A 25,884-nucleotide genomic window follows, 5' to 3' on the forward strand; every position below is an offset into this window, starting at 1 on the left:
TCTGTGCTTGGTCTCCTGAAGTGCCCTGGTGTTCCTGTGGAAGCTCTCCAGAGGGACCTGCTGGTCCCGTCCGGCCGTGCCTCTGCCTGGAGGGAGAAGGTAAACAGAGAGCGAGCTCGAACAAATGGCTCTTGGTACCGAGCGAGGAAATTATCTCACCGAAACAGATAAAGGCAAGGGGAGGTTTGCGTGGTGCACCCAGCACTCTCTTGGCTGCTGGCGTGACGTAGGCAGTGCCTCCAGCTAAAAGTCCCTGGCGCCCTGGCTGCCTGCCCCAGACCCAGCTTGTGGAGGCTTGTGCGCGCTCAGGACGTGGCTCCCGTGTGCCTGGCACCATGTCGGTGACAATCTGCCAGTCCATGGGCTTCGTGGTGTCCGCCCTGGGCATCGGGGGCATCATCGCCTCCACGTGCATGGACCAGTGGAGCACCCAGGACCTGTACAACAACCCGGTGACGGCTGTCTTCAACTACCAGGGCCTCTGGCGCACCTGTGTCCGGGAGAGTTCCGGCTTCACCGAGTGCCGCGGCTACTTCACCATCCTGGGGCTGCCAGGTAGGGCCTGATGGCGCCAGGGAAGAGGTGGGAGGGTGTGGGACGCAATCTCTGCATGAGCAGTGGGGGATTTTCAGTCAAATTTCAGCCAAAAAGGACCTCAGGTACTCACCCTGTTTGGAAAACAGGTCCTTGGAGATACCTCAAGGCAAAGTCCCTCCCATGGCCAAGGTGAGGTTCAACAAAACTCGTTACAGCTAATTATGCATCCTGAAGTGTTGTCCAGGCTGCTCCATGGGGAAATTCATCCCCTGTGCCGCAGGTGGCTCTGGCTCAGATTCCTGCCCCAGCTGTGTGGCTGTGTGTGGCTTCCCACCAGAAGCCTCTAATAGTCTTGTCACTGGAGAAGATCCTTTCCTAAGAGGATATGTCACAGTTCAGCTCACTGTATTTCTATTTGGGCTAACACCACCAGGCTGGATTTCTCCCTAATTCTCCTTTGGTTCCAGTTTTTTCTGCCACAGGAATAATTCCTGTCCCAGTTGTGCCCAGAGTATCTCGGGGTGCAAACAATTAGGTTACAACAGGATTATCTGGGGTTTCTTCTTGCCTTAATACAGTGAGAAAAAAGGCACTTAGACTCATATACCCATCTGGCCTCTGTGCTTTGATACAGCCAGAATGGAGGAGAGAAGCCAATTATATCAGGAAATCACTGCAGAACTTCTGCAAAATGGCATTTCCAAAACACACAAAAGGGGCATTGTGCACAAAAATTGCTTCTCTCAAGAGAAGGCACAAATCAAACCAGTATAACCCAGTGTGGCTGTGGCCTCAGACACCAGCTGGAGAGGTGTTTCATCCCCTGAGCTGTGTTTTTTTGTTGCTCCTCTCTGGGTCCTCATTCCCAACTGCTCTCTGGCATTGGCTGTGCTGCAGCTTCCCCACACCGGGGATGTCCCTGACCATCACCCTCTTGATGGAGCTGTGGCTTGGAATGTGCCTGCTTGGACTTTCAGGTACAGAGATGTGTTTTCCTAGAAGGACATGATCCTGATCCTGGCTGGGTGTCCAGCGAAAGGATGACATCCAAAGAAGGGTGTTTGTGCAGGGCTGGCATTCCCACACTGCTCTCCCAGTCAGCAAAGCTCCCTGAGTTTTCCCAGCTTCACCAAGGGAAAACTCAGGGAGCAAAGGGCAGGACAGGTAAAACTCACTGGGTTAATGGCTGGACTTGATCTTAGAGGTCTTTTCCAATCTTAATGATTTTAGAAAGTGATTAAATTTACCATGCGAGAAGTAAATTGAGGTGTGAAAACCAAACCCTCCCCGCACAGATGCTCCCACAAGACACTGCAGTTCTTCCAGTTCTTCCAGTTCTTCCTCAGTTGTTTTGCTCAAAAAGCTTAAAATGACAAAAACTGCAACTTCACAAAAGAAGCAATTAACCTTTTCAAGTGTTCAGCCTTGGGAACTACTCTAATCTTTGAAGAAATCAGAATACTTGAGATTTGGGGGGGTTTTGTTCTTTCACACCTGACCTCAGCCCTACAGCAAAAAAGCAGAAAACCAGGGATGGTTTCTTTGCAATTCCAAAACCTCCAGACTGGTGTCTGTTGGGTGGGTATTAATGTTCTAAAATGGGAATGCTGAGGGCATGGATTTTTGTCATGAGCAGGATTTTCCTGCATTTAGAAGGGCTGCTGGAGATCGGTGTGCCCATGGCCCTGCCCAGAGAAGGGGGTGAAACAAGATGATCCCTAAAGTCCCTTCCAACCCAAACCATCCTGGGGTCCTGTGTTTCCATGATTCCTCAGCTCCATCTCACGACCTCTGTGGATATGAGCATCCTACCCTAAATATTGGGGTTTTCTGATGAAGCCCTCATCTTAGTGTGGAATTCCCACTTGTGTTTGCCAGGTTTACTGCTGTCACCTACAAAAAAGGATATGAAAAAGCCCAAGGAATAAAGCACAGCCACAAAAAATAAAGGTGGTGGATGCCTGAGCCCCCCAAAGTTGCTGTACTCACCCTCAGTGGTGTCAGGGAGATGGTATGGGCTCTGTGTGAGGGAATATGAATATTTATGTGCTTTGTCCCAAATGATCCTTTTCGTGACCAGTGCTATCAGCACTGCCCTACAAAATGAGGTGGAATTTTTCCCTTTCTTTTTAATGAACTGGGCTTGTTCTTCTGTAGACAGCCCCCTCCCTGCTCCCGTTTTTTGTCCTGTTATGGATTGTCTGACACTTCTAGTCTCTGGAGAAGCTGGAGCAAAGCCTCACGTCCTGCTGTGCTTTATGGATTGGCTCTGTCTCCTGAATCCAGCTGCTCCTGTGGGCATTTCTTCCCACCCACCACCAGCAAAGGTGGCACCCCAATCAGAGGAGGGGGAAAATTGTGTTAAAAATCCTATTATTAATTTGTTCAGATACTATTTAAGTGCATTATCCCACGTTTATTTTAGGTGTGCGGCACCTTGATCCCCATGAAACCCCCCTCACAAACTACCCCAGAGTTAATGGTTTGTCAGCATTTCCATTATCAACCCCTATTTATTATCCTGACAATGGCAATTTATATTGGGAACAATAGTGCCAGAGTGAATAAAAATAATAGGACTCTGGCAAAGCAGCGAGGTGACCTGAGCACATCGAGGAAGTTTTGGGTTCCAAGGTTTTTTTTACCTCAATCCCTCGCTCCCACAGCAAAGATTAAGCTTGTCTTGCCCATCATCTATCTTCAATTTAGTTGGGAATTTTAATTTCAAATAGATTGAGGAAAAATCAAGATAATAGATAGAAAGGAGAAATTACCCAGGCAGTTTATGGCTCTGGCTGCTCAGCTATAAACGGTTGCTCTCTGGTGAAATGTGGCACTGGAGGACTGGACGCATTTGTTCTGATTTTGTTTTCTTCTGTTATTTTTTCCTTCTTGCTTTGGCGTGAGATGGTCTGGAGGACATAGTTGGAAACTGAGCATACAAATAAGGGATAAATAGCAAAAGCTGAGCTGGGCAAGGCTGGGGGTTTCACCTTGTGTGGAGATCATGAGGTGATTTCTGCTCAGAACAGAATTTTGCAGTTTCTCCCAACTTTGCTAAACTACAATTGCACAGGCAATGATTTCCCTGGTTTCTGTGTCAGTGTGTTTTTTCCACACCTCTTCAGGGAGCCTTCTCCAGCAATTTTTCCAAAGACATTTCTTCCTATGGTCCAAAGCTCTTTTTACCCCTTCAGAAGGGCCGAGATATCTCTCTGCTGTGGACCAAAGAGCTGTTGGCTTGAAATAGGAGAATATTCTTGCTTTTCCAATGGCAAAATTTGACAGTCTGAGAGCAGCTTGTTCAACTTCTCCAACTGATAAAATGCCCATGTTCTGAGAGTGCTCAGTGGGAAAAGAGACCATGGGAATGCAACCACGACTGCCCAGACCTTCCAGAAATTTCAGTTTGGCTGGTGCAGGGTAGCATCAGTGCACAGATTTTCCCCAGGATAATTCGTGCCTAGGAAGCATCAACATTGGCTTCTCTGGATTTTTCCTTTGTACATCGATGCTCTGACAAAGCTTTCTTCATTTCATAAACCCACAACCATTTTGTGACTTAACCATAGCAAATAACCTGATTTTGGAGACAGCTGCTGGCCAAAGCAACAGCATCTATGCTCCCTGGAACTGTTCCATGCCCAAAGTTTGTAAGGATGGGAAGTGCTAATTGCCATGTCATGATCCTCCAGCAGTGATGGCCAGGGCAAACTCTCTTTCAAGGTCTGTTTGCTGCTTGAAATCCTTTCAACCAGCCAGATCAGCTCTGAATTTTGAAACATCTGCAGGCAACTGCTATAACCTGCTTAAAGTCTTTTGAGATCAACTTTTGGGTGCAGAAGGGTTTAGGTGGTCCAGGTAGGCTGGAGACTTGATATATCCTACCAGGACATGTGTGAGGCTCTGATGGGTTTGCACTCACAGCTGGAGCTGAGGGAGGGGTAGGGATGGGGGAAGGGCCAATGGGAGACCTTTAGAGAGGTCTCAGGAACCCCAGTGACATTCAGGGTGGGAGGAGGTGGCAGGGAGCTGGGTACGTGTGTCATATTTATTGTTTCGTGCCTTTACACCATGAAAGGATGAGAGACTAGGTAAAAAAATCCTAAGGGATTTGGGATGAGGGCCAGAAGAGGAAGGAGCAAGACTGTGGAGATGTGGGGCTGGGCTACAGCTCATACATGTGTAGGCAAGTTCAGCCTCATGCACCCCAGCTCTGCTGAGGGACCTCAGAGCACCCTCTGGACCACCCCCAGTGGTGCGGATCTGAGCTGGGATGTGGTTCCTTCCATGACCCACTTATTCACCCTAAGTGAATTCCAGAAATGCCAGTCAGCCCTTCTTATTGTGGACCACATTCACGAACCCTGAGGTGGTCCTGACAATGGAGGGGCAGGAAGAGAAGGGTGGGTTTGCTTAGTCTGGGCCTGAGCAGGCTGGACAGGTGTGAGCAGCTGGCAGGGTGTGAGCTGTGTTTGCAAATTTGAGAGCAAACATGAGCTGGAGGTGATTTCTGTGGGAGAGGTGGCGATAACATTCAGGAGCTGCCTGGGCCCAGGGACCGGTTTTGAGATAACACAGAGTCAACGCCTGGAGAGATAAAGCAACTATGAGCTGGAATAAAGGGGCACAAGGGAGTGGCCACAAAGCCCCCTTCTTTTCCTCATTTGGGTAAACCACCAGAGTTGTCCCAATGCTCAGTGGGAGCCCTGTTCTCTGCTCCTTGGTGAGCTGCAGCCTCGCCATTCCTTTTCCTCGGACACAGCTCAGCATTTCCATGTGGATTGGGGAACCCTCTGGTCAAGCATTCAGCTGCTGGAGACAATCCACAGATTGCTTGGAGAGAGATTCCCATCCTTCAACCAATCCTGGCTGTGATCATCTCCATGGGGTGGCTGCAGATGAGCATCAGGTTGTGGTGTAGATGCGTAGACTTGCTCCACAGCCTTCTTCTCACCCAGCCCCTTCCTGGGTTGTGCTCTGAGCCAACAGCTCAGATGCAACTCCCAGGGGATCTTCTGTTATCTGGGAAAATGGTTTGAATGTATTTTTCCCTATCATGGGCAGCTCAGAAACAACCATTAAAAGTAAGTTTAAAATCGGAATATTTGAGAAAGGCAAAGGAAATGTGCTGGGGAAGGGCTGGGAAGGAAACAAATTTGGATTTTGTCTCCAGAACTCTGCTTCAAGCATCCACTGAGGAAGGTGTGGGAGTTTTGAATTTCCACTCTTTCAAGTATGTTCTAGTCAGAGCAGGGGACACGGCAATGGGATGGCTGGAGGACACTTCAGCCAATACTTTTAGGGATGAGAAAACAGAAACCCCCCAAACCACAATAATTCTTCAAATCTGATAACATGTGGAGTGCTGAGGATAGCTGGGTGTTTAACTTGTAACTGAGGACTGCAGCATGACCATCAGCAGCAAAATTCCTTCCTTGGCTCCATTTTTGGAGACAGCACATGAGTGGGGAATGTCCAACCTTGCGTTGGTTTCTCTTCTTTAGAGACATCGTTCCATCTGGCCCTGCAAACCAAAGCTAGGCTGGTTCTCCTGGACTTTCCTGCACAGCTGGATATTTTGATGATGTTTTTTGACTGCTCCACCATTGCTCTGGGGTTTTGATGTCCCTGAGTAAGAGCCATGATGAGAAACAGCATCTCCATCCACAGGTGAAAATTCCATTCCCAGGGAAAGGTTACTGAGGTCATGAACTGGACATGGGCCATCCCTGGATGCCCTCTTTCCAAGAGGCGTTGGGGGGATCAGCAGAGCTTGGGATGTGAAACACTGGACAAGGAGAAGAAAAGCTCCCTGTTGGTTTGAAGAGCAGCTCCTGCTGCATGTGGCCAGAACCAGCAGCCAGGTTGGAGGAAGGAGTGGTGTGTGGTTGCTACCAAAAGCAAATGTGAATATAGGGATGGAAGGGCCACCACCATTGATATTCCTGCAACCACCCAGATGTCCAACTGAGCAGAAAAAAACAATAATTTAAAAGGTGGCAGAGGTGTTTGGGGGAAAAAAAAAGCTGAAAAAAATATGTTCACCCATTTAATTCTCCCCCTTTCCTTCCCTTCCCTTTTCCTCCCCAGGGGTTATTTTTAGCTATGACCAGTCTATGGGTTCACTTCTCTGTGCACTTTTGCACATACTTGGGGTTATGTCTCACAGGAATATCACTCCCTCTGACTTGTTCTGACCAGGTTCAGCCCAGAAAAAGGGATGTGGGCTCTCACCACTAGATGGCCAGAAACGAGAAGGCAAGTCCTGTGGCATGGAAAGGACAGGAGTCATCCTGGAGAGCTGCTGAGGAACATCAGGGCTTCAATGAAACCCTGAAGTTCTAGATTTTCTAGACTGGGACACAGTTCTGGCTGTGGGACCACAAGGGATGGGATGGAGAACTGACCACATTTTAGCACTTTTTGTCCTTCTGTCTTCTAGGTCCTTCTCATCCCTAGTTGTCTCAGCTTCTAAGTATTCTCCAGCACTGATCTATCACAAATCATTATCCAAAATGAGGAGTTCCCTCATCATTCCTTATCCTTCACAGAGGATGAGCAGCTCTTTACCATCTCTGGTTCTTGAGAGTTCCCTTCCATGGTTTTCTTTCACTTTATTATTTTTGCTGGCTACTTTAGGTAGGTCAAAACTGACCCTTCCTGTATATAAACTTGCCAAAGTGAGTGAAAATGATGACATTTGAATAAAACCGATAGAAGCAAAGACATCTTGTGCCTGACCTGAGAGGGCTGTGATTGCCACTAGACATGGAATTGTGCTCTGGCTTCCCCAGCAGAGCCCCACAAGCCAAGGGATGTCCTGGATGGTTGTTCTCCAAAAGGCCTGAGCAATATCCAGGGTGTAATAACCCTACTGTAGCTCCTCATGGACACAAATAAGCCTTTCCTCTCTTCCTAGTGGCTTTCACATGGCTTCACATCCAGGTGCTGTTGTGGATGGTGCCTGTGGTATGGACAGCTTAAAGTAGGAATTTGCTTCTAGGTCAGGACAGAAGTAAATCAGTTGGAGGGAGATACGGGATGAGAATGGATGGGTGTAAGACCTGGAAGGTCCTTGTACCTCACTGACTCCACTGGCAGAGTGGCACAGTGGATTTATGTTGCTCCCATGAGCCCAGCCCACCTCTCCACTGTGATAATGATTTTTCCACTTTCTACATCCCCCATCCCTTTCCCAGGACCATCCCTCCAGTCAACACAGAGAAGCACCCCCTCAGAAAGGTCATTTCCCAGTGCTCCCTGTGCTCTCCTCCCTCCCACAAGGGTTTCAGTGTGTCCTCGTGATGGCAGTGGGGATGTGGGTGGGTGGAGAACAGGGCTGGAGGAGCTTTGCTGGATCACTTTGGGGCTCTTGTCTTTGTGCTGTGGCTGTGCCACGGTCAGCATCCAGTGGAAGTTCAGTGATGCCTGAGGGCACTGCAAGGAGCAGCCACATCCCTGGGCTGGGCTGGTGGCTCCACATCCTCTGACAGAGCCCTGTCTCTAGTTGTGCCTCTTGTGAGGACACCTCCATGGGGGACAGATTGTCTGGTCTCATCAACAGAGGGATGGGGAGGTGGTGGCCTGGGCCAGGTGCTGAATTCCCCATGGGACATGGTCCTTGCCCCTGCCGAGCAGGCAGGAGAGGCCCAATGGGCAGCAAAGGGTTTCAGGGGGCCGGCCAAGCCCCAAGTGGGTTACCCAACACTCCATAGAGTGTGGCTGCTTAAACGTGGAAGGACAAGCACTTCTAAAGGACAAAAGCTCCTATCTCCAAGCCCTGCCGGCACAAACCCCGCCGGCAGCGAGAGTGAAACTGGACTATCTTGCAAAAACACTTTGAGCAAACAGCGCTCAGTGGAAAGCATCTGATAAGAGCAGCTGCACTGCTGGTGGCTCAGGCAAGAGGACTCTGGTGCCCCATTAGGACTGCAGCTCCCTCGGGGCTGTGCCGCCTCCGCTCTCTGGGGACGCACCATGTCCACCACCATCTGCCAGGTGATGGGGTTCCTTGTCTCCTTGCTGGGCGTTGGGGGGAGCATCATAGCCACGGCCATGGACACGTGGAGCACACAGGACCTGTATGACAACCCGGTCACGGCCGTGTTCCAGTACCAGGGGCTGTGGAGGAGCTGCGTGCGGCAGAGCTCCGGCTTCACGGAGTGTCGGCCGTATTTCACTATCCTCGGGCTGCCAGGTAGGGGCAAAAACACTCCAGGTGTCCCCCAGGGGCTCTCCTGGAGCTCTGCATCTGAAAGAAGGAGCAGGTATCTTAAAGCACTTTGTGAGGAATAACATTTCCAGTGTTATGTTATGAGCATAAAAATAGGAGCATATTTGTTGCTAAAATGATTTTTGTGGGGGGAGTTATTGGTGGGGGTTACAACCTGGAGTACGTGTGGGGCATGTCTGGGTGAGCATCACAGGTTCAGCACCACTGCTGGCATAAATCAGTGCAACTCCACTGAGGTGAGGGGAACGAGGATGTTTAACCACCAGGTATTGTCCCTGGGAATGGATATACAAGGAAGAGGGCTCTATGCAATTCTGTAGTGTTATAGAATAATAGAAATAATTGAAATGTACTGTTTTTCCAAAGATAGAACTGGAATGGGAGAAATCTGCCCATGAGACGTGTAGGTAGGAAGGGCATGAAGGGAAAAGGTGTGTTCAGCTACTGCCCATCACCTGGGCAGTGTTAGTGCCTGCAGAAGTAGAGTGCAGAGGCGTATTGCTGTCCTGCTTTCTTGCTCATGTTCCAAAAAGAGCTGTTTTTCCCACCCCACTGCATGTGAGGGTATTCCAGTGCTCCCAGCCCAGCAGTAAATTTGGCCCTGGGAGCGTTCCTCACTCCTGGTGCATGATCACAAAAAGGTCCAAGCAAGCACTGCTGTGCACGGGCCTTTTGCAACTGTTGATCCAAGTGTGATGTGGTTTCCAGCCCTGTATCCTCAGGGATACCCTCAACTTCTGCTGAGGACCTGTGACTCTCTGAGGGGTGCCATGGAATAAATATATCTCTGTGTGCCCAGCCAGGTGAATTGTTTCCCATTTGCAAGAGCAAACCTGATATTTAGAGTCACCGCTCCCATGGGAATATTTTTTTTAAGACTAAAAATTAGATTTATCCAACTATCTCTACAAAATGTTGACCAATGTATCTCTCCATAATGCTTTGGGCAGGTGATTGTGTTTTAAATGAGCCATAAGGAAACGGGGACCATCATTTTGATGTCAATTTATCCCAGTAAAGATTTTACTTTTCAGTTATTCTTAAGTAATATGACAATGAAGAAATGTGCAAAAAACTCACAGATAATTTCTGGTTTTAGGGATATCCTGTCAGAGTTATCTTTATGAATCCATTTAATTGATTTATTCCTTCAAACATATAGAAAAAATGCCCCTGCTGGAATTTGCTTAACTTAAACCACCTGCTGGATGTGGTTAATTTTCCTAAAATTTCTATATCCCATCACTCATTACTGGTCATAAAGTCAGACTCTACTTTTTTATTATGTACCAGCAACAAAAGTGCATGTGATGGTCATTTAAATGACTTAAAGCTGTTTTACCTCGCTCACCTCTTGCCATTCACACCGGGGAGGAAGACAACTATCCAGTTTCCCTTACTTCTGGGAAACAGCGATGCAGGCTGTGGTTTCACATCACTGGCATTTATTTTGGTGGAGAAGCTATTTCTGTTGGTGCTTTTGCTATTCCCTTGTTATGGAACACCAGCCCATGTGTGGAAGCCAGGTTATCCTCCCTCATGCAAAAGGTGTGTGCGAAAGGCAGGTTTTGTAACTCCAGGGCTGTATGCTTCCTACTGCTCCTGATATCACTTTTCCTTAGTCTCCCACTTTGTTTGTCTAAGCCCTTCCACTCCTTCCTCCAAGCAGAGGTCATTCACCTTTGGAAAAGTAGCTCTTTTCAAAGGACTTTCAATGGATGCCAAAATTCCCTTGAAACTGCAGTGCTGCCTTTCCAAACAGCTCCCACTCAAGTCCCATGAGCCAAGTGGAGAGGTCTTCATGACACAGCCGAAACAACTTTCTCCTTTCCATCTCTTAGTGGAGATGGTCAATCTCATAGAGGCAGGAATGGCTGGTGATGGTTATCTGGCATTTTTTCTGTCACATCCTGCTGTGCTCCTCTCCCTCCCCTTTCCATCTGCTCCTTTCAATGGAGATTTACGACAGTGCTTCAGCAAAAGTGGAGCATCCTTGGCTGCTTAGCTTGGCCCTGCTTGTTGTGTCCTTCCATGGGCACCCAAGGCGCTGGGGACACCTCTCCTGAGAACCAACAAACTCTCTGTGGGATCTTTGTTTGGGGTCACTTCTTGAAGGGTTGAAAACAGCCCAGTGATGACACCCAGGAACCTGCAGGACACACCCAGGAATGAAGCACTGTCTTGGGAACACGAAGCTTCCATCATGATGTCTTGGATTATCAGCCTCTCCTGCCTGCCCTGAAACAAAAGCATTTGCAAAGAAACTTTGGTGGTTGCAAAGAAAAACGAAGATTGAAATTTCCTTCTCTTTCTGCTTCCCATCAGGTGCTGCGGAACAACCTCTGAGGGCTGATAAGGTGTATCCGCCATTCCCTGATGGATCATAACTAATGAGCTCCTACCTGGGGGCTGATGAATGGGAGATTGAAAATCCCTGGCTCGTTAGCACTCGTTATCAGCTGATAAGGGCAAATTGAGTCATAAGAGCTGAGGCAGTGGGACTGCTGGATGGGAGGAGGTGGTGTATTCCCGGCCTGTGGAATGGCAGCCCGCCCGCTTCCGTGTGTGCCGCGGGGCCAGCGCGGTTCTGCTCCACTTCCTGACACCCCACAGGCCAGGAGAGCCACCCAGGCACCCAGCAACCTCCTGGGAAGGGTTTATAAACCCTTCTCCCAACCTGTGCAAGGGCTCTGTGCTCCCCTGTACTCTTGGGCACTGCGGTCACCCAGCAAAGGGGTGACAGACAGGGCAGAGAAGTCCCTGGGGCTGTGGAATGTGTTTTCCACCTATTTCACTCATCATGAGACCACTTTCTCTTCCCTGAAGAGGGGCAATCATGCTTGTGGAGCACCAAAACCAGACCCAGGGGCTGTGGGAGCATGCGGCAGGGTAAGGAGAGGCTGCAAAGCGTCCCAACCAAATCCCAACAGCCCTTGAAATATTCCCCAGCAACCCTTCCAGGGCTCTGCCGCCTTCCTGTCTCTGCCAGGGACTTGTGCACAAGTGGGGAGAAGTGTCTGGAAAAAGATGGGATATGTGCCACCTTATTAGAGAATCACCTTGGTATTCAAGTACTCTTTCCCCCACTACTTCTACAGTTTTAAAGGTGCAAGTTTCCCTTTGCTTCTCCTTTTACTTTTCTATTCCACCCAAGAGGAATCTGAAGGGTTTTTGCCTCCTTCAGGCCTCAACTCCCATAGGCATGACCCACCAGCATTCCCAGCTCATGGCATGCTGCTGCACAAGTTCAGGATGGGGGTATTTGGATGTTTTATTCATGAACATGGACAGATTTTTATCCAGGACTGATGTTCCAAACAACCCTGGGAAGGATATGGTAAGGGAGATGGCTGCCAGAGCTTTGATGCCCTCTCTTTCTGCCTGTGTAATGTTGTGTCAAGGTGATTTTCTTCTTTTCCATGTGCTTCACTGGGAAGCAGGAATATACAGAACTGCATTTTGAGTCATGCAGTAGCTGGAAATATCCTGGATAGGTGGGTGGAGCTGTCTACTTCCATTGATGACTGGGGAGGAAAGAGGAGTCCTCTCTCAGCCACTGTGGTTATGGAACAATCCATGCTTATCCCAGCTCCTCACTAACTCTTCTCCATGAATCTCATGACTGCTGCTATTGAACATTTCTAAAAAAAATTCTGCCTAAACTATCAAACTCCTTGGGAAGCTAAGTCAAACATAAATACTTCCAGAGGTTCCCCAGATAATATGGAGTAGATCCAGTGCCCATTTTCCAAGGTTTTATTCTCTAATATTTCTATTTTCAGACAGAGGCAATCTTTGACAATCCCCCAGACTCTGACAAATCCCATTTCAGCCACTCAGCGAGGCTCCTGCTGTTTGTTTTGCAGCGATGTTCCAGGCTGTGAGGGCCCTCATGATTGTGGGGATTGTCCTGGGACTCCTCGGCCTCTTTGTGTGCATTTTTGCTCTGAAATGCATCCGGATTGGGAGCATGGAGGACACTGCCAAAGCCAACATGACCCTGACCTCCGGCATCATGTTCATCATTGCTGGTAAGTGGGAACTGTCATGTCTTCCATGTGGAAGGCTTTCCATTTCCCTGGAATTGAGAACTGGGCAAGTCTTAGTGCATTTCTGGAGTTATTTTCTTTGTCCCCCAGTTATTGGCTTTGCCCCACTTCCGATTTCCTGGGGTCAAGTGTTTTTTACCTCTGATTAGGGAACAAAAAAATCTCTGGGAACCAGAAGTTTGCATGGACAAAACATGGAAGGCTGAAAAAATATTCCACAGATGGAAAAGGAAGTATACCTCTTGATTTGTTTTATAAATGTTGTTGCCATATATTATTATAGCCTTCATTTATGCAGAATATTTCTTTCAGTTTCAGGCTTTATCCATAATAATTTTAGGAAGATTCCCAGGGTTGTTGTAGCCTGGTTTGTAGGTTTTAAATACCACCCTACAAGGCTGCAGGAATGCCCAGATCCTCAAAACAGCAAATGCTTAAAACATCACTTATATGTTTTCCTACATAATTTTTGAGATAAGAGTCAAATGAAATCTATATCCTAATAAAGGGAAGGAGAACGTCCCTGTTTAAAATCCTTCAATGCTTCACTTTTGCTGGGATATGAGACATTCAACACAATTTCAAAAAGTATAAGCTGGAAAGAGGAAACCACCTTCTGCCACACAACTTTAATTTTGTATTTTACATCTATCATTTAAGAGTCATGGAATGGGTTGGGTTGGAAGGACCTTAAAAATCATCCAGTTCTACCACTGCCATGGGCAGGGACACCTTCCACTGGACCAGGGCTCCAAGCCCCATCCAACCTGGCCTTGGACACTGTGGAAGGAAGAACAAAGAAAAACTGTCATGTGAGGGTTTTCTGCCAAAAGTTCTGGACTTCAGCTCTTCTGGACACCCTAGCTCCTATCTAACCTTGATTTTTAAGGTCCCTTCCAACCCAAATCAGTCTGTGATTCCATGTTCAAGTGTTCTGTGAATTTCTCTGCTGAGGAAAACCAAAGGTTGACATTGCTGCCAGGATTGTCAGGGATGGCCATCCCCGACATTCCCTGTTTGGATGAATGGAAGAAGTTCCCACCTCCTGGGGCTGGTCTTCCACATCTGATGATAAACAGGCTATGAACCAAAGGCATCTCCTCTTTCAAGTGACAGAGAGTATGTTTTCCCATTAAAAAAATTCTGTCAGGGAATTTTTGGTCCATGTTTTTCACCACAAAACAAATGTTTAAAATTAACTACTGGGTATTTTGTACAATGACCTGTTTGTTAAACTCATTTGTGTGACAAAACACACCAGGAGAAAGATTCCTGCTGTTCTGATTGGCAGTGTGTTGTGCAATACTGTATTCCTGATTTTGGATAGTAAATGCAAGGAAAACCTGGAAGAAAAGTGTAACACATTGTGGGTCCCCCTTTGTGCTGAAGGCCACAGAGCAGTGTCTCACCCACCTTTCCAGAGGTGTCAGATGCTTCCCTGAGGCCTCAAGTGACTTCTTGCACTGTGTGGCTCTCAGTCTGTCCTTCTGCCCCCTCTCAGGCCTGTGTGCCATCACTGGAGTGTCCGTGTTTGCCAACATGCTGGTCACAAACTTCTGGATGTCCACCACCAACATGTACCAAGGAATGCAGAACGTCCAGAACAGGTGGGTGCTCAGCTGGCTCTGTGTGCTACATGGTGGAAATCTCCCTCAGGGCTGCTGCTGAAGGATTGGCAAAGTATATTTGGAAGTATATTTTTTGGAAGTATATATCTGGAAGTATATTTGGATGGTTGCAGGGCTTGGAAGATTATTCTTAGAAGATAGAGTCTGGGCTGGGGATCAGCAAATGGGCTGGGATGTCTGTGTCCTTGAAGCTCAAGAATGAGATAGGGAGGCCACTGGGTTTCAGACTGCAGGTGGGACTTCTGGTAACTTCTGGGGACTTCTGGGTACAACTGTAGGGCCAGGGGGAGTATTCTGTGCCAGTGTTCAGTGTGTCTCAGCAGCAGTGGACAGGACCTGTCACACCCTAACCAGCCACGCCTGTTTTGCAGGTACACCTTTGGCTCAGCCCTCTTTGTTGGATGGGTGGCAGGGGGCCTGGCTCTCGTGGGAGGCATCATGATGTGCCTTGCTTGCAAAGGGCTCATCCCAGAAGAATCCCGGTAAGCTGGGCTGGGTGGGCATGGGAAGGTATTGCAGGAAACCTGGGTGCCCAGGTGTCCCACAGCCAGCCCAGGATGTGTGGATGTGTGACATCCCCGTCACAATAGCTCTCGTGGTGATGGAAACACAGAGTCCTTTAGGCTGGAGAGGACCTTTAAGATCAGAGTCCAGCCATTAATACAGCACTGCCAAGGCCACCACTACCTGAAGTTCATGACTAGTGAGTTGCCCTCTGTGGGTCCAAAGTGAACACTTGCCCTCCCTGACCCTGTGACTCACACATGAACAGAGACGACATGAGAACCGACCTCAAAATGTGACATTTGCACTGTGCTGGTAGATTCAGACCCATGAATTGCAGGCTGCACAGCAGATCATTAGCAGGGGTAGATTGCATCAGCTGAGCCATGACTTACTTGGAGTTGTAGAATTCCAGAGCAGTTTGGTTTGGGAGGGACCCAAAGCCCTTTCCATTCCACCCCTGCTGTATACAGGGACACCTTCCATAGACCAGGTAGATCCAAACCTTGTCCAGCCTGGCCTGGAACACTTCCAGGGACGGAGTAACATCACCAGGAATTTGTACCCCATCATATCTGCTTATTGCAGGTGGGTCCATCACTCCACAAATGGTTTACTTAAGGGAAAGAAAGTGTGAGTTTATGAAAGAACCTGAAAGGGACTTGCAGCTTTCCACGGATGGTGGGCTGAGCTCTCTGAGTGCCTCCAAGTGATGGCACAGCACAAAGTTCCCTAAAACCCAGCATGAGCACAGGGTGCAGTGCTGGGCAGTCACAGCCCCTCCAGAGGCTGATGTTCCTCTTGTGTCTCTTCCAGCTACAAAGCCGTGTCCTACAACGCCTCGGGCCGGAACATCTCCTACAGGACAGGGCCCTACAAGGTTGGCTCGGGGTATGAAGCTGACCCAAAGACCAGGAAGGGTGTGGGATATGAAGAAGCTCCTCGAAGTGAGGATGGGAGACGCCCGTACCCTTCGAAATATGACTACGTCTAGCAGACCTTCTGGCCTTGAGTTGTGCTATCAGAGATTTTTAACTTCACAAGCAAAAAGTGCAGCAAACCAAGCAGTCTGTGAATAGGATTGTGTTTTCTAGCAGGTTTTCTCTACTCTGAGGTTGCATCTTTGTTGTGAACATCAGTTTTACTCGACTGCCCGTTAGTATTAACAGCACCAGGAGGTCTGTAAGCAAAGTAACGCCTTGTGGTGCTCTCAGAGTAGAATATTTTGCTCCTATTTTCTCTATAAACTGATATCCAGGAGCAGTGCCTTGTGCCCTTTCTTAATTGCTCAAATAGTTAAAATTCCCCTTTGATAATCGCTGTGTATTTGAAGTAAATTCTGTTGTGTCCCCTTGGCTATGTCCAAAGCCTGTGGTCAGGGCATTTTCCTCCCTGGTGACTTCTCTTCCCAGTCCCACCTTTGCTTTGCTGGCTGTACTCTAACGCTGATCTGCTCTGATATTTAATCTGATTTCTGTTACTTAGATGTTTGCTGGAGCCTGTGATAGCAAAGTGTATTTATTTCTTCGGATCTCTCCAGGGAATGTGCGTAATCCATCGTTATTCCTGCACTAATAGCTCCCAACTTCTGTGCCACCGGTGTTCCCACAGATGTCATCTTTAATGGAGCCAGGAGAATTTCTCATTTAGAATTAATTAGAGTTACCTTTGGAGCAGGACTCCCAGGGAGCATTAGATGTGTAACTCCACACCGACATCAGGACTTCCCTGTGGTAATTCTACCCCCAGTGATGGGAATATTAACTCCACAGTGGAATGTTTCCTCCTCCAGCCAATCCACCATTGAGGGAGTTTATTTGAAGGGGGAAAGAGAGACTTGTCAGAACTTTTGTGGGAAGAGAGAGCTGTGAGCTCTTAGCAGGTCCTCCCACCTAGCACCAGAACACATCCTAAAAAGCTCTAGACAATGCCTATGAATAGAGAAAAGGGATAAGTTAGAGAGAAAAAAGGGTTCCAGAGCCTCTAAAATAACCATTTAATGGCATCTGCAGTGGGCTTGAGTACCACTCCTCCACACCAGGATTACAAGTTCTCTGAAGCAATTCAGTTCAGGCAAAATTGTTTTGGTGAAATGTTGGTGTTCCCTAAGTGTTTGGCAGCTTGGAGGGATCAGAGTCTACAGCTGAACATTTCTGCAGAGTTGGGCCTTTGCAAGGTCAAGCTGCCACCAGCTGAGCTGGCATCTCTGGTGGCTCTGAGGGTTGAAGGGGGCAGGCTGTGCTCCCAGCGAGCACAAACTGCATCCCCCTCCTCCCCATGTCCAACAGTGCTCCATAAACCTCAGTTTCCATAGCTCTCAGCTTTCCATAACCACCATCTTTCCATAACCCTCAGCTTTCTATAACCACCATCTTTCCATAACCCTCAGCTTTCTATAACCATCACCTCTCCACCACCACATGGACCCAAATCCCCAGCACAGGTCCAGGAGATCCTGGGGAAGGTCAACAAGAGGAGGAGGGAACACCTGGCAGATGGTTGGAGGGAACAACCACCACACAGAGGGGTGGGAAGAGTTTCCAGCCACCAGCAGCTCAGGCTGGATGTTGGCCACCTGGGATAAATCCCTGTGGGATGTCAGTACTGACCCTCCCTTTTGTTCCAGCAAAGAACTTGTTTTAAGGACTTGTTTTTAAAGGAGAAGAATTTATTTTGCAGAGGTAGATCCTGTTCTAGTTTAAAAACATTGCTACTCTTTTCCATGGTTTGTATCTCACAGTATAAACTTAGATTTTCTGCCTTTTTTTTTGCCTGCTGGATTTTTTTTGCTTGTTTGTTTTGTTGGTTGTTGTTTTCTTTTTTTTTTTTTACGTGAATATTAAAAAAAGAGAAAGTCTTAAAGACCAGAATCACAGTTTCCAGTTGTTCTCTTCTTGTCAAAATCAACAGCTCCAACCTTTTTGCTCAGCCAAAGCTCCCCAGCTTGTGTTCTACACGTTCTTGGGAGGAGTATGGACACAGATGGATGGTTGAGGGAAAAAAAAAAATATTGGGGTGTTTTATTTCCTTAGTAAGACATAATGAGTCACACCATGAGAGAAAATATCAGACAATCAGATTAATAATTATTGGGGGACCACAAATCAGGGATAGGATGGAGTCAGAGATCCTTGGTGGGACCCTGACCTTGCTGAGGAGTAGAGTGCAGCAAGTTTCAGGGTAGAGATTAAACACTTCTGAACACTTCATTGTTCTTAGGAGGGCAGAAGAATTGCGGGTATGTTCTCAGGCTCCACTGGAAAGGGGCTGAAAAGCCCAGGAATGTTTAATTTAGATAGGAAACACATAAGTGGTGCTGAGGGAAAGGTACACAGGGGAAAGCGAAAGGCAGGAAAACACCCAGAAAAATTTGAAATGCAGGTTTACGGCTGAGTTAGAACTAAAAAAAATTCCCAAGGAAACAGCTTTGAAAGTTACATTTTATTTTTCTGCTACACAAATGATGTGACAAAGTCCCCGAGCCGGCTATCTCTCGGTCACACTTTGATGTGTGCAGGCGTGTAGATGACAAGATTAGGGCCAGGAGCCTTATGGGGAGCTGAGAGAGAGCTGTATCCAGGAACTCCTGCCCTCGCTGGGCTCCTAATCTTCCAGCATCAGTTTTCATTTCCTTGCCTCGGCCGAAAACTCGCAGGATGAAATATTTTAATGCAGTGAACTCTGCTGAAAAAAATCCCATTCCGGAGCAGAGAATCATTTATTTATGAGCCTGGTTGTGGCGTAACAACACTTGGTGTTACAGCTGCTCCTGTGTTTGTGGCCCTAAGGGACCTTATCTTGTTCTCAGCACCATGGAGGGTGGTGAACATCTTTGCTGGGAATGACAGCACAGGGGGAATCCGCAGCCACAGCCATGGAACTGCAGCTCCTGCTGCATGGAGAACTCGGGGTTTGGATTTGGAGCTGCTGGAGAGAGTCCAGGGGAGGCACCAGGGTGAGCAGAGGGATGGAGCAGCTCTGCTGGGATGAAAGGCTGGCACAGCTGGGATTGTTCAGCCTGGAGAAGAGACCAGGGATGATCTCATTGTGGCCTTCCAGTGCCTGAAGGAGCCAACAGGAGACATGGAGAGAGGATATTTGCCATGGAATAGAGTGACCAGACAAGGGGGAATGGCTTCAGACTGAAAGAGGGGAGATTTAGGTTGGATATACAGAAGAAATTCTTCACTGTGAGGGTGGGGAGGCCCTGGCACAGGGTGCCCAGAGAAGCTGTGGCTGCCCCTGGATCCCTGCAAGTGTCCAAGGCCAGGTTGGACAGGGCTTGGAGTGACCTGGGATAGTGGAAGGTGTCCCTGCCCATGGCAGGGGTGGGACAAGATGAACCTTAAGGTCCCTTCCAATCCAAACCATTCTATGATTCTATAATTCCTTGTCTTGGACTCAGACCCAAGTATCCCCTTTTTGGCTGAGCTTCTCTAAGCCTTGAAAGCAAAATTATCTGCTTGGGAAATCTCTGTGTCTTTACTGAGGCCAAAGTTCCCTTTTCCAAGCTTTCCTCTGCAGCCCAGGAGGCTAAAAACCCATAATTTTTTGTGATACTCTAATTATTTTTTGGATGTAGAGATCCAGAAGCACCCTGAGGATGACCCAATGTCTTGGTGACAGCTCATCATGTCTCAGTGCTGTTATGTGAAGGACACAAACCCCTGAGACACATCCATAGCAAAGAGAAGGGGACACTTGCCCAGGTGCTGCCTGGGGCCAATCCTGGGGCCACCCACCCCAAACACAACCTCTGCCCCCCACGCCATGCATTGCAGGGAGACCCTTCACCCTCAAGGACGTGAATTTGGGCTCTGAGATCCATCACATGGGGCTGGAGCTGCTGAGAGGAGCAGCACGTGTGGAGCACACAGCACTGGACCAAATCCATCCTGCCTGGCTGTGGGCTGGGAGGAGCAGTTCCATATTTGCTGGGCTGAGCTGAGCTTGCTGGTTTGACCAATTGCACAGCAGCAAGGAGGTTTGGGCCTCTGGAGTTGCTTGGCTGAGTAAAGCCTGGAAAAAAACAGGTCCCAGAGGCTGCAGAACACATGGCCCTGTGAGTTTCCAGCAGCTTCCAGCTGCTGTTCCTGGTGAGGGAGGGAAGAGAACCTTCTCCCACCTTTAAAAAAGTTATTTTTCATTATTATTTTATTATTTTCAGTTTTAAAAAATGAAATCATTAAAATACATTTTTACTTAAATTTTAAATTTTAATTTATTTTTTAATTTTTAAATGTCTTTAATTTTAATTAAACTTTTAAATTTTTAATTTAATTTAAAATTTTTAAATTTTTTTTATTGACCATAAACTGCAAAGGATGGATTTGGTAGCACTTGTAAAACCAAAGGAGATGTGTCAGGGAACTAATGAACAGTTGTTGGGATTTTGTTTCCATAAATTTGATCATCCTCTGAAAAATGCATTTCCTGTTCAGACGAGCTAATTAAATCTAGGCTTGTCTAATAAAGCTGAGCCTGCAAAGGCTGGGTGCATTATCTAACAGCTCTGAACAGGCTCTTTCCAAGCCCCTGCAACATCTGGAGTGTGTGAGAGCACGCTGGATTTGCATGGGGTTTGACCAAGGGACAAACTGGAGCTACAAATTGGACTAGGAGATAAGAACTCTCCTGAAATCTATATGCAATTAAAAGCCCAATCGTCCTCCCTATAGTGACAAGGTTATTGCTTTTATAGAGTTGAACAGAGATGAATGAGTCTATGGATTAATGGCACTAAGATTTATGACACTGTGCTTGCCCCAAATATTATGAGAATAGCTCTCTGGGTGAGATATTCCAGCTGAATAAATTTGATAGGATTTTTATTTTCCTTTATTTTTTTTTTCAGCTTTGGGAGAGCTGTGTTGCATTCAGGGCTTGTTAGTGCTGTGGGTTGAATATTTACTGATATTCCCTTGTATATTGATGATTTATAAAAGTATTTCCAGTAACAGGAGCTCATGAAGAAAAAAATCAATGGGAAAAACAAAACTTACAAACCCACTGATTTGAGTGATTTCTCCTTCTTTTGATTGGCTAGATCTTTATCTTGCTGGTTCTGTGCTTGTTTTACTGTTCCCAGAAACTCCAGAGAGGATAAAGCCAAAGGAGTCGCTTCTGGCAGGAGAAATGAGGTGGCAGCAGTTGGTGGAGACCATGGGAAACCCTCTGTGCTGTGCAGAGCTAAACACTTACAAAATTAGGAGGAGGCAAATAAAAACCTGTGGGATTTTAAGGGGAGCAGTTTGGAAGGGATGGAGTTACACCCAGGGCAGGGCAGAGGGGTGAGGGCTGAGGGAAAACCATGCCCAGGGAAAACCTGGAGTGTGGGACAGGCCCTGCTCCTCCAAATCCCAGCAGGATGCAAGGATTGCACCATCCATCACTTAACAAAACTTTGGGAGTTGCTTTAAGCCAGGTTGGAGAGGGCTTCGAGCAACTTGTTTTAGAGGAAGATGTTCCTGGTGGTGGAACAAGATGGGCTTTAAGTCCCTTCCAACCCTGGGATTTTTGGACTTGGAGGCAAAGCCTCTGGGGATTGAGCAGCAAGGACAAGGATGTGTCTCTCAGCCTATGGGCTGAGCCTGACCAACCACCCTGCACCACCCAAAAACCCTGGGCTGGCAGGGCACAGCAGCAGCATGGATTTGATCCCAGCTTCCCATGGAACACGCTGGCTCGAGGTTCCCAGTGTGGAACAAAACCCCTTTTCCACGTCTCAGCTCCCTCGCTGGTCAGAGGACGAGTGCCACCTTCCTCTTGGCACAAGGCTCTCAGCTATTTCTGGACTTTCCCAGACTTAGAAGTTTTCCCCTTTTCCACCATCACTTGGACTTGGTGTTTGAAGCTCACCAAAACCACCTCAGGCAGGAAAACTGCTGGGAAATCCAACAGAAAAGTGATTCTTGTACCTGCTGGCAGCTGAACGAGCAGGCACCTGCCTTGGCACCAGGTTTGCCACGTCAACGAGGCAGAACAGCTCCTGCTTTCTGCCCTTTTCCTGCCTGTTTGCTCTTTGGGGCAGGAATTTGTTCTCCCATTAGTTTTGGATGGTGACAGCACCAGTGCCCAGCCAGGGTTTCCTGTCAGCCCCTCCCTGGAAAAAATTCTCACTGCCACCTGGAACTTTTTACAGGTAAAAAGGGTTTTCCTGCTTATTTCTGAACAGTTGTGCAGAAAACTTTTTTTTTTCCCCCCAGAAGAATTACCTTTGTTCCCCTCATTCTGCTCAGTCCCACTTGGGTGTGTCCTGCTTCCTAATGTTAAAACCCACCTGGAAATGTGGGAAATAAGGAAGGGTAAGAGTCTCAACCAGAATTGGAGTGGGTTGGAAAAGAGAAGAGGAATTGTGTGCCAGTTTTCCTGTTATGTCCTTCAAAATTTCATGCTTTATGGAGACCAAGTTCATAAATGCACTGCTAGAAATGTCCAAAATACAGACAGAATTAGAAAAATTAACTTAATTTACACAGATGAGCTCTGGAAGGGGTCAAGCTGACATTGCCATGTCCACAGTGCAGAGTCATCCTTGGGGATGGATTTCCCACTGATTCCAGAAGGAAAGGAGGGAGGACACAGCAGCGGGGGCTGGGGTCTCTATCCAAGTGAGTTCAGGCCAGGTTCCTCCTGCAGCAGAAAATGAGACTTCTCCCATTGTCTCCTGGAGCTTTGCCAGAGAGGAGAGTGAGGAAAGAGGAGAAAGAGGAAAATGAGGGGAAGGAAAGCTGCTAAAGAATCAGGAGTGTGTCCAGTGTAGAGAGCTGCCCCGAGCCTGTGGGATGCCACATCCCAAGGGAAGGGGGTTGTGCCTATGCCCTAAGGATGTCCAGGGAGAGCTGCTGAGGCTCCAGAGCTCCTGGCACTATCAGCCCCTGTTATTGCTCACGTGTGTGTGGAGGGAGAGGATAAATCACACCTAGGAAATGTCATTTATCCTCCTCGGTGACTGACCAGGCAGGTCCCAGCCTCGGGAGAACCCCAGCACTGGGGTCTTCCCAAAAGGAGAGCCCAGAGCAGCCCTGGGGGAGCTGCAGAGCGGCTGCTGCTCGTTCCTGGTCCTGTGGCACCATCCAGTGGCTGCTGGCAGAGCGCTGTCACCTCCCTGTCCCCGCCATGCGTCCCCTCCCCGGCACCACTGATCCACAGGGAAGGGCTCCAGGTCACTGCTGTCAGATTTGGAGAGGCAGATTTGCTGGAGAGATCCTAACAAGCAATTCCAAAAATCAGAGCCAAGAGGGACAAACGCCATCGTTGCATCAGGACACCACGCAGGAGACCATTCCTTGAATTCCATGGCTTGAAAATTGTTCCCATATTCTCATTTTTATTTTGAATTTGCCAGAAGAAGGCCTGGAATTTAATTTTTACTGCAATAAGAAAAAATAAATATTTCCATTGTTTGTGCCAGGCCTTCCTTGGGTAAGATCTTTGTAATTTTTTTTTTCTGTGTAAGAAGTAATTTAATTCTGACACTGCCACCCCTGTAATTACACCAGTTCTCCCCATAAATTGAGGTTGTTTTAAATCCTCTATTAGTAATTCCATTATTTCATCATTACATCACTCCAATTATCTCTAGATTTGTTCCAAAGAGCTTTTCCCTGGCAAGTTGATTCCCTGGCAGTTACTGTTTTGCTCCCAATTGCACGAATAATGATTTTTTTTTCCCCGAAAAAAGAATGAATGGACAAACATTAGGGAAAGGACAGATGTGTGCAGCTGGATGAAGGGCCGAGGGCCACATCTGCAGCTGAAGGTTTGAATTCCCTGTGCCCAAACTCTTCCCTGTGGCCCTGCTGATGGGCAGGAGCTGGGAAGGAGGTACCACATGCATTTTCTATTTATTATTTTAATGTAAATGCTGTCCAAAAGCACCCCTGTGGATTGGCACAGGATACCTGGAGTTTCTTGGCTGGTTTTGGGCCTTGCTGAGCTCACACAGTGGGCAGAGCTTCCCCCACAGGGTGATCTGTGTGCCCTGGCATCCAGGGGATTTTCCAGGACCAGTGTGGATGTGGCTGTGATCCAGTCCCACATTCCTCATGCTCAGGTCCATCACATCCACTGACCACACACACCTGGCTGCTGGGATCTCCAACAATTCCCACTTGTGCCTTGTCTGTGTTCAGTGTTGCTTTGCTTGAGCTTGAAACCAATCCCTGAGCTTGAAACCAATCCCTGAGCTTAAAACCTCCCCTTGAGCTTAAAACCTCCCCTTGCGTTTAAAACTCCCCCCTGAGTTTAAAACCTCCCCCTGAGCTTAAAACCTTCCCTTGAGCTTAAAACCTCCCCTTGAATTTAAAACCTGCCCCTGAGCTTAAAATCTCCCCTTGAGCTTAAATCCTACTCTTGCTCCTGGAGCAAACAACTCACTCTTCTTCCTCACTTGCTCTTGAGCTCTTCTTCTCTGCCGCCACCTCCTTCTCAGCCCAAGTTGTTCCTTCTCTGCATTTCTTCACAGTTTCTCCAAGTTTTTATTTTATATACCTTTATTACATTTGTTTCCAAACCCCAAGACAATTTCTTGCCCAAGGTTCTGGGAAGGAAGTAAGGAGTGAAACCACAGTGGGAAATTCCATGTTTGTCCCCAGTCCCACACAGTGGGTACAAGCCCTCAGGTTGCTTTGGTTTGTTGTTTGAGTCATCCCAAATGGGCAGGGAGTCCCCAGGAAAGCTCTTTTCCAAACAAACCCTTCTGGGATGTCACATCACCCACCACCTGAGAACCCCCAGAGGAGTTTGGACAGTGCTTGGAATACCCAGGGCCAGGGCACTGCCTGGAGACCAAGAGGACCTGGTGGGACTCACTTCCACCATGGAACAAATCCTCAGTGGGGGTTTCTGGCTTTGGGGGTCTGGAGGGTGCTCCAGGGAGTGCCAGGAGGGCTGTGGGGCAGGCTGTGCTCCAAGGAGCAGATTCGGGGATCAGCTCTACCGCAGCTGGTGTCCCCAGAGGCTGTGACCCTCCCAGGTACCTGGGGGCCTTTGGCATTTGAGCTGGGAGAGAGTAAGGGAATGCCCAGGAAATCCCTGCTAGGCCTGTGGACCCACATGACATGGGGTTATGTAGGAAAAGGGATTTGCAAGCACTGCCAGAGCTGTATTACACCCTGCTCGGGTTTGGGGAGCAGTCAGGGCTTTTTTCTGAATATTTCAGGTCACATGGGATCAATATGCAGAGAACAACTGCAGAGATTGCACCAGCCCAAGTGCCCTTTTCTGGGCATTTCAGGGGCGTCACCCCCTGGGTCAGGGCACAGCATCCCATGGCTGTGGGTACAGGTGTCCCAGTCCTTGTGTTTAGAGGACAAGATGTCTCCTCACCTGGGATGAAGGATAGCTGTGGAGGCAAAGCTTTGCTGGGCCTCCTGCACTGCCTGCTTTTCTCATCCCTGATGGACCAGCTCATCCCTCTGATGCCTCAGGTTTTGGCTTTTCTATTTTTCAGATTCTGGGCTGCTTTAGTGTGTACTTCTGAGCTTCATATTAGGGGATGGTGAGCTCTCTTCACAGAGTAGGGAGACAAAACAATTCCTTCTCCAGCTGGGGACCAAGGACAAATGATCCAAATCCCAGGCCCAAGAGCACAAACAACATGGACTGAGGAGAGAAAACAAGCAGGATGGGACTGCAGGGGCTAAAGCTGGAATTGGAAAATGAACTCCAATATGCAAATGGAGCAGAACTGATAAAAGTGAGAGACCCTGTGGCTGGTGGACCCATTTTGTGACCATTTTGGTTCATCTGGGGTGTAGCCCTGGCTGGGCTCTTGTGCTGCCCAAGGTGGATTCATGGAGGCCTTTTAATAAACCCCTACGTTGTTCTTTAACTCTGTCTAGCCTCTGTTCTAGGTCAGCCTTCACAAGGCATCACCTGAGGTGGAGGAGAGCAGGGAATTTGTGATCCTTGGGCTGCTGCTGATGCC

The 25,884-nt window shown here is 48.0% G+C and overlaps 1 protein-coding gene across 2 annotated transcripts; it reads left to right on the forward strand.

Moving 5' to 3' along the window:
- The first annotated feature begins 335 nt into the window (after positions 1–335).
- Positions 336–15,948, forward strand: CLDN18 (claudin 18). Of its 2 annotated transcripts, none has more exons than XM_041487043.1 (5): positions 336–555; positions 12,640–12,804; positions 14,324–14,429; positions 14,822–14,932; positions 15,771–15,948. In XM_041487043.1, exons 1-5 carry the CDS (start codon positions 336–338, stop codon positions 15,946–15,948), a joined length of 780 nt encoding a protein of 259 aa, XP_041342977.1. The 2 variants fall into 2 exon arrangements, with proteins under 2 accessions (XP_041342977.1, XP_041342976.1); XM_041487042.1 differs by lacking the exon at positions 336–555 and adding an exon at positions 8,518–8,737.
- The last annotated feature ends 9,936 nt before the right edge of the window (positions 15,949–25,884 follow it).

This window comes from Pyrgilauda ruficollis, unplaced genomic scaffold (assembly GCF_017590135.1).
Source record: "Pyrgilauda ruficollis isolate IOZ18807 unplaced genomic scaffold, ASM1759013v1 scaffold79, whole genome shotgun sequence".
NCBI classification, from domain to species: Eukaryota; Metazoa; Chordata; class Aves; order Passeriformes; family Passeridae; genus Pyrgilauda; species Pyrgilauda ruficollis.

Excerpts from the sequence above, each read along its gene's own strand:
- CLDN18 (XM_041487043.1), top strand. The coding sequence starts at position 336 with ATGTCGGTGACAATCTGCCAGTCCATGGGCTTCGTGGTGTCCGCCCTG. Across the intron at positions 12,805-14,323 it reads CATCATGTTCATCATTGCTG|GCCTGTGTGCCATCACTGGA; the intron begins GTAAGTGGGAAC and ends GCCCCCTCTCAG. Across the intron at positions 14,933-15,770 it reads CTCATCCCAGAAGAATCCCG|CTACAAAGCCGTGTCCTACA; the intron begins GTAAGCTGGGCT and ends TGTCTCTTCCAG.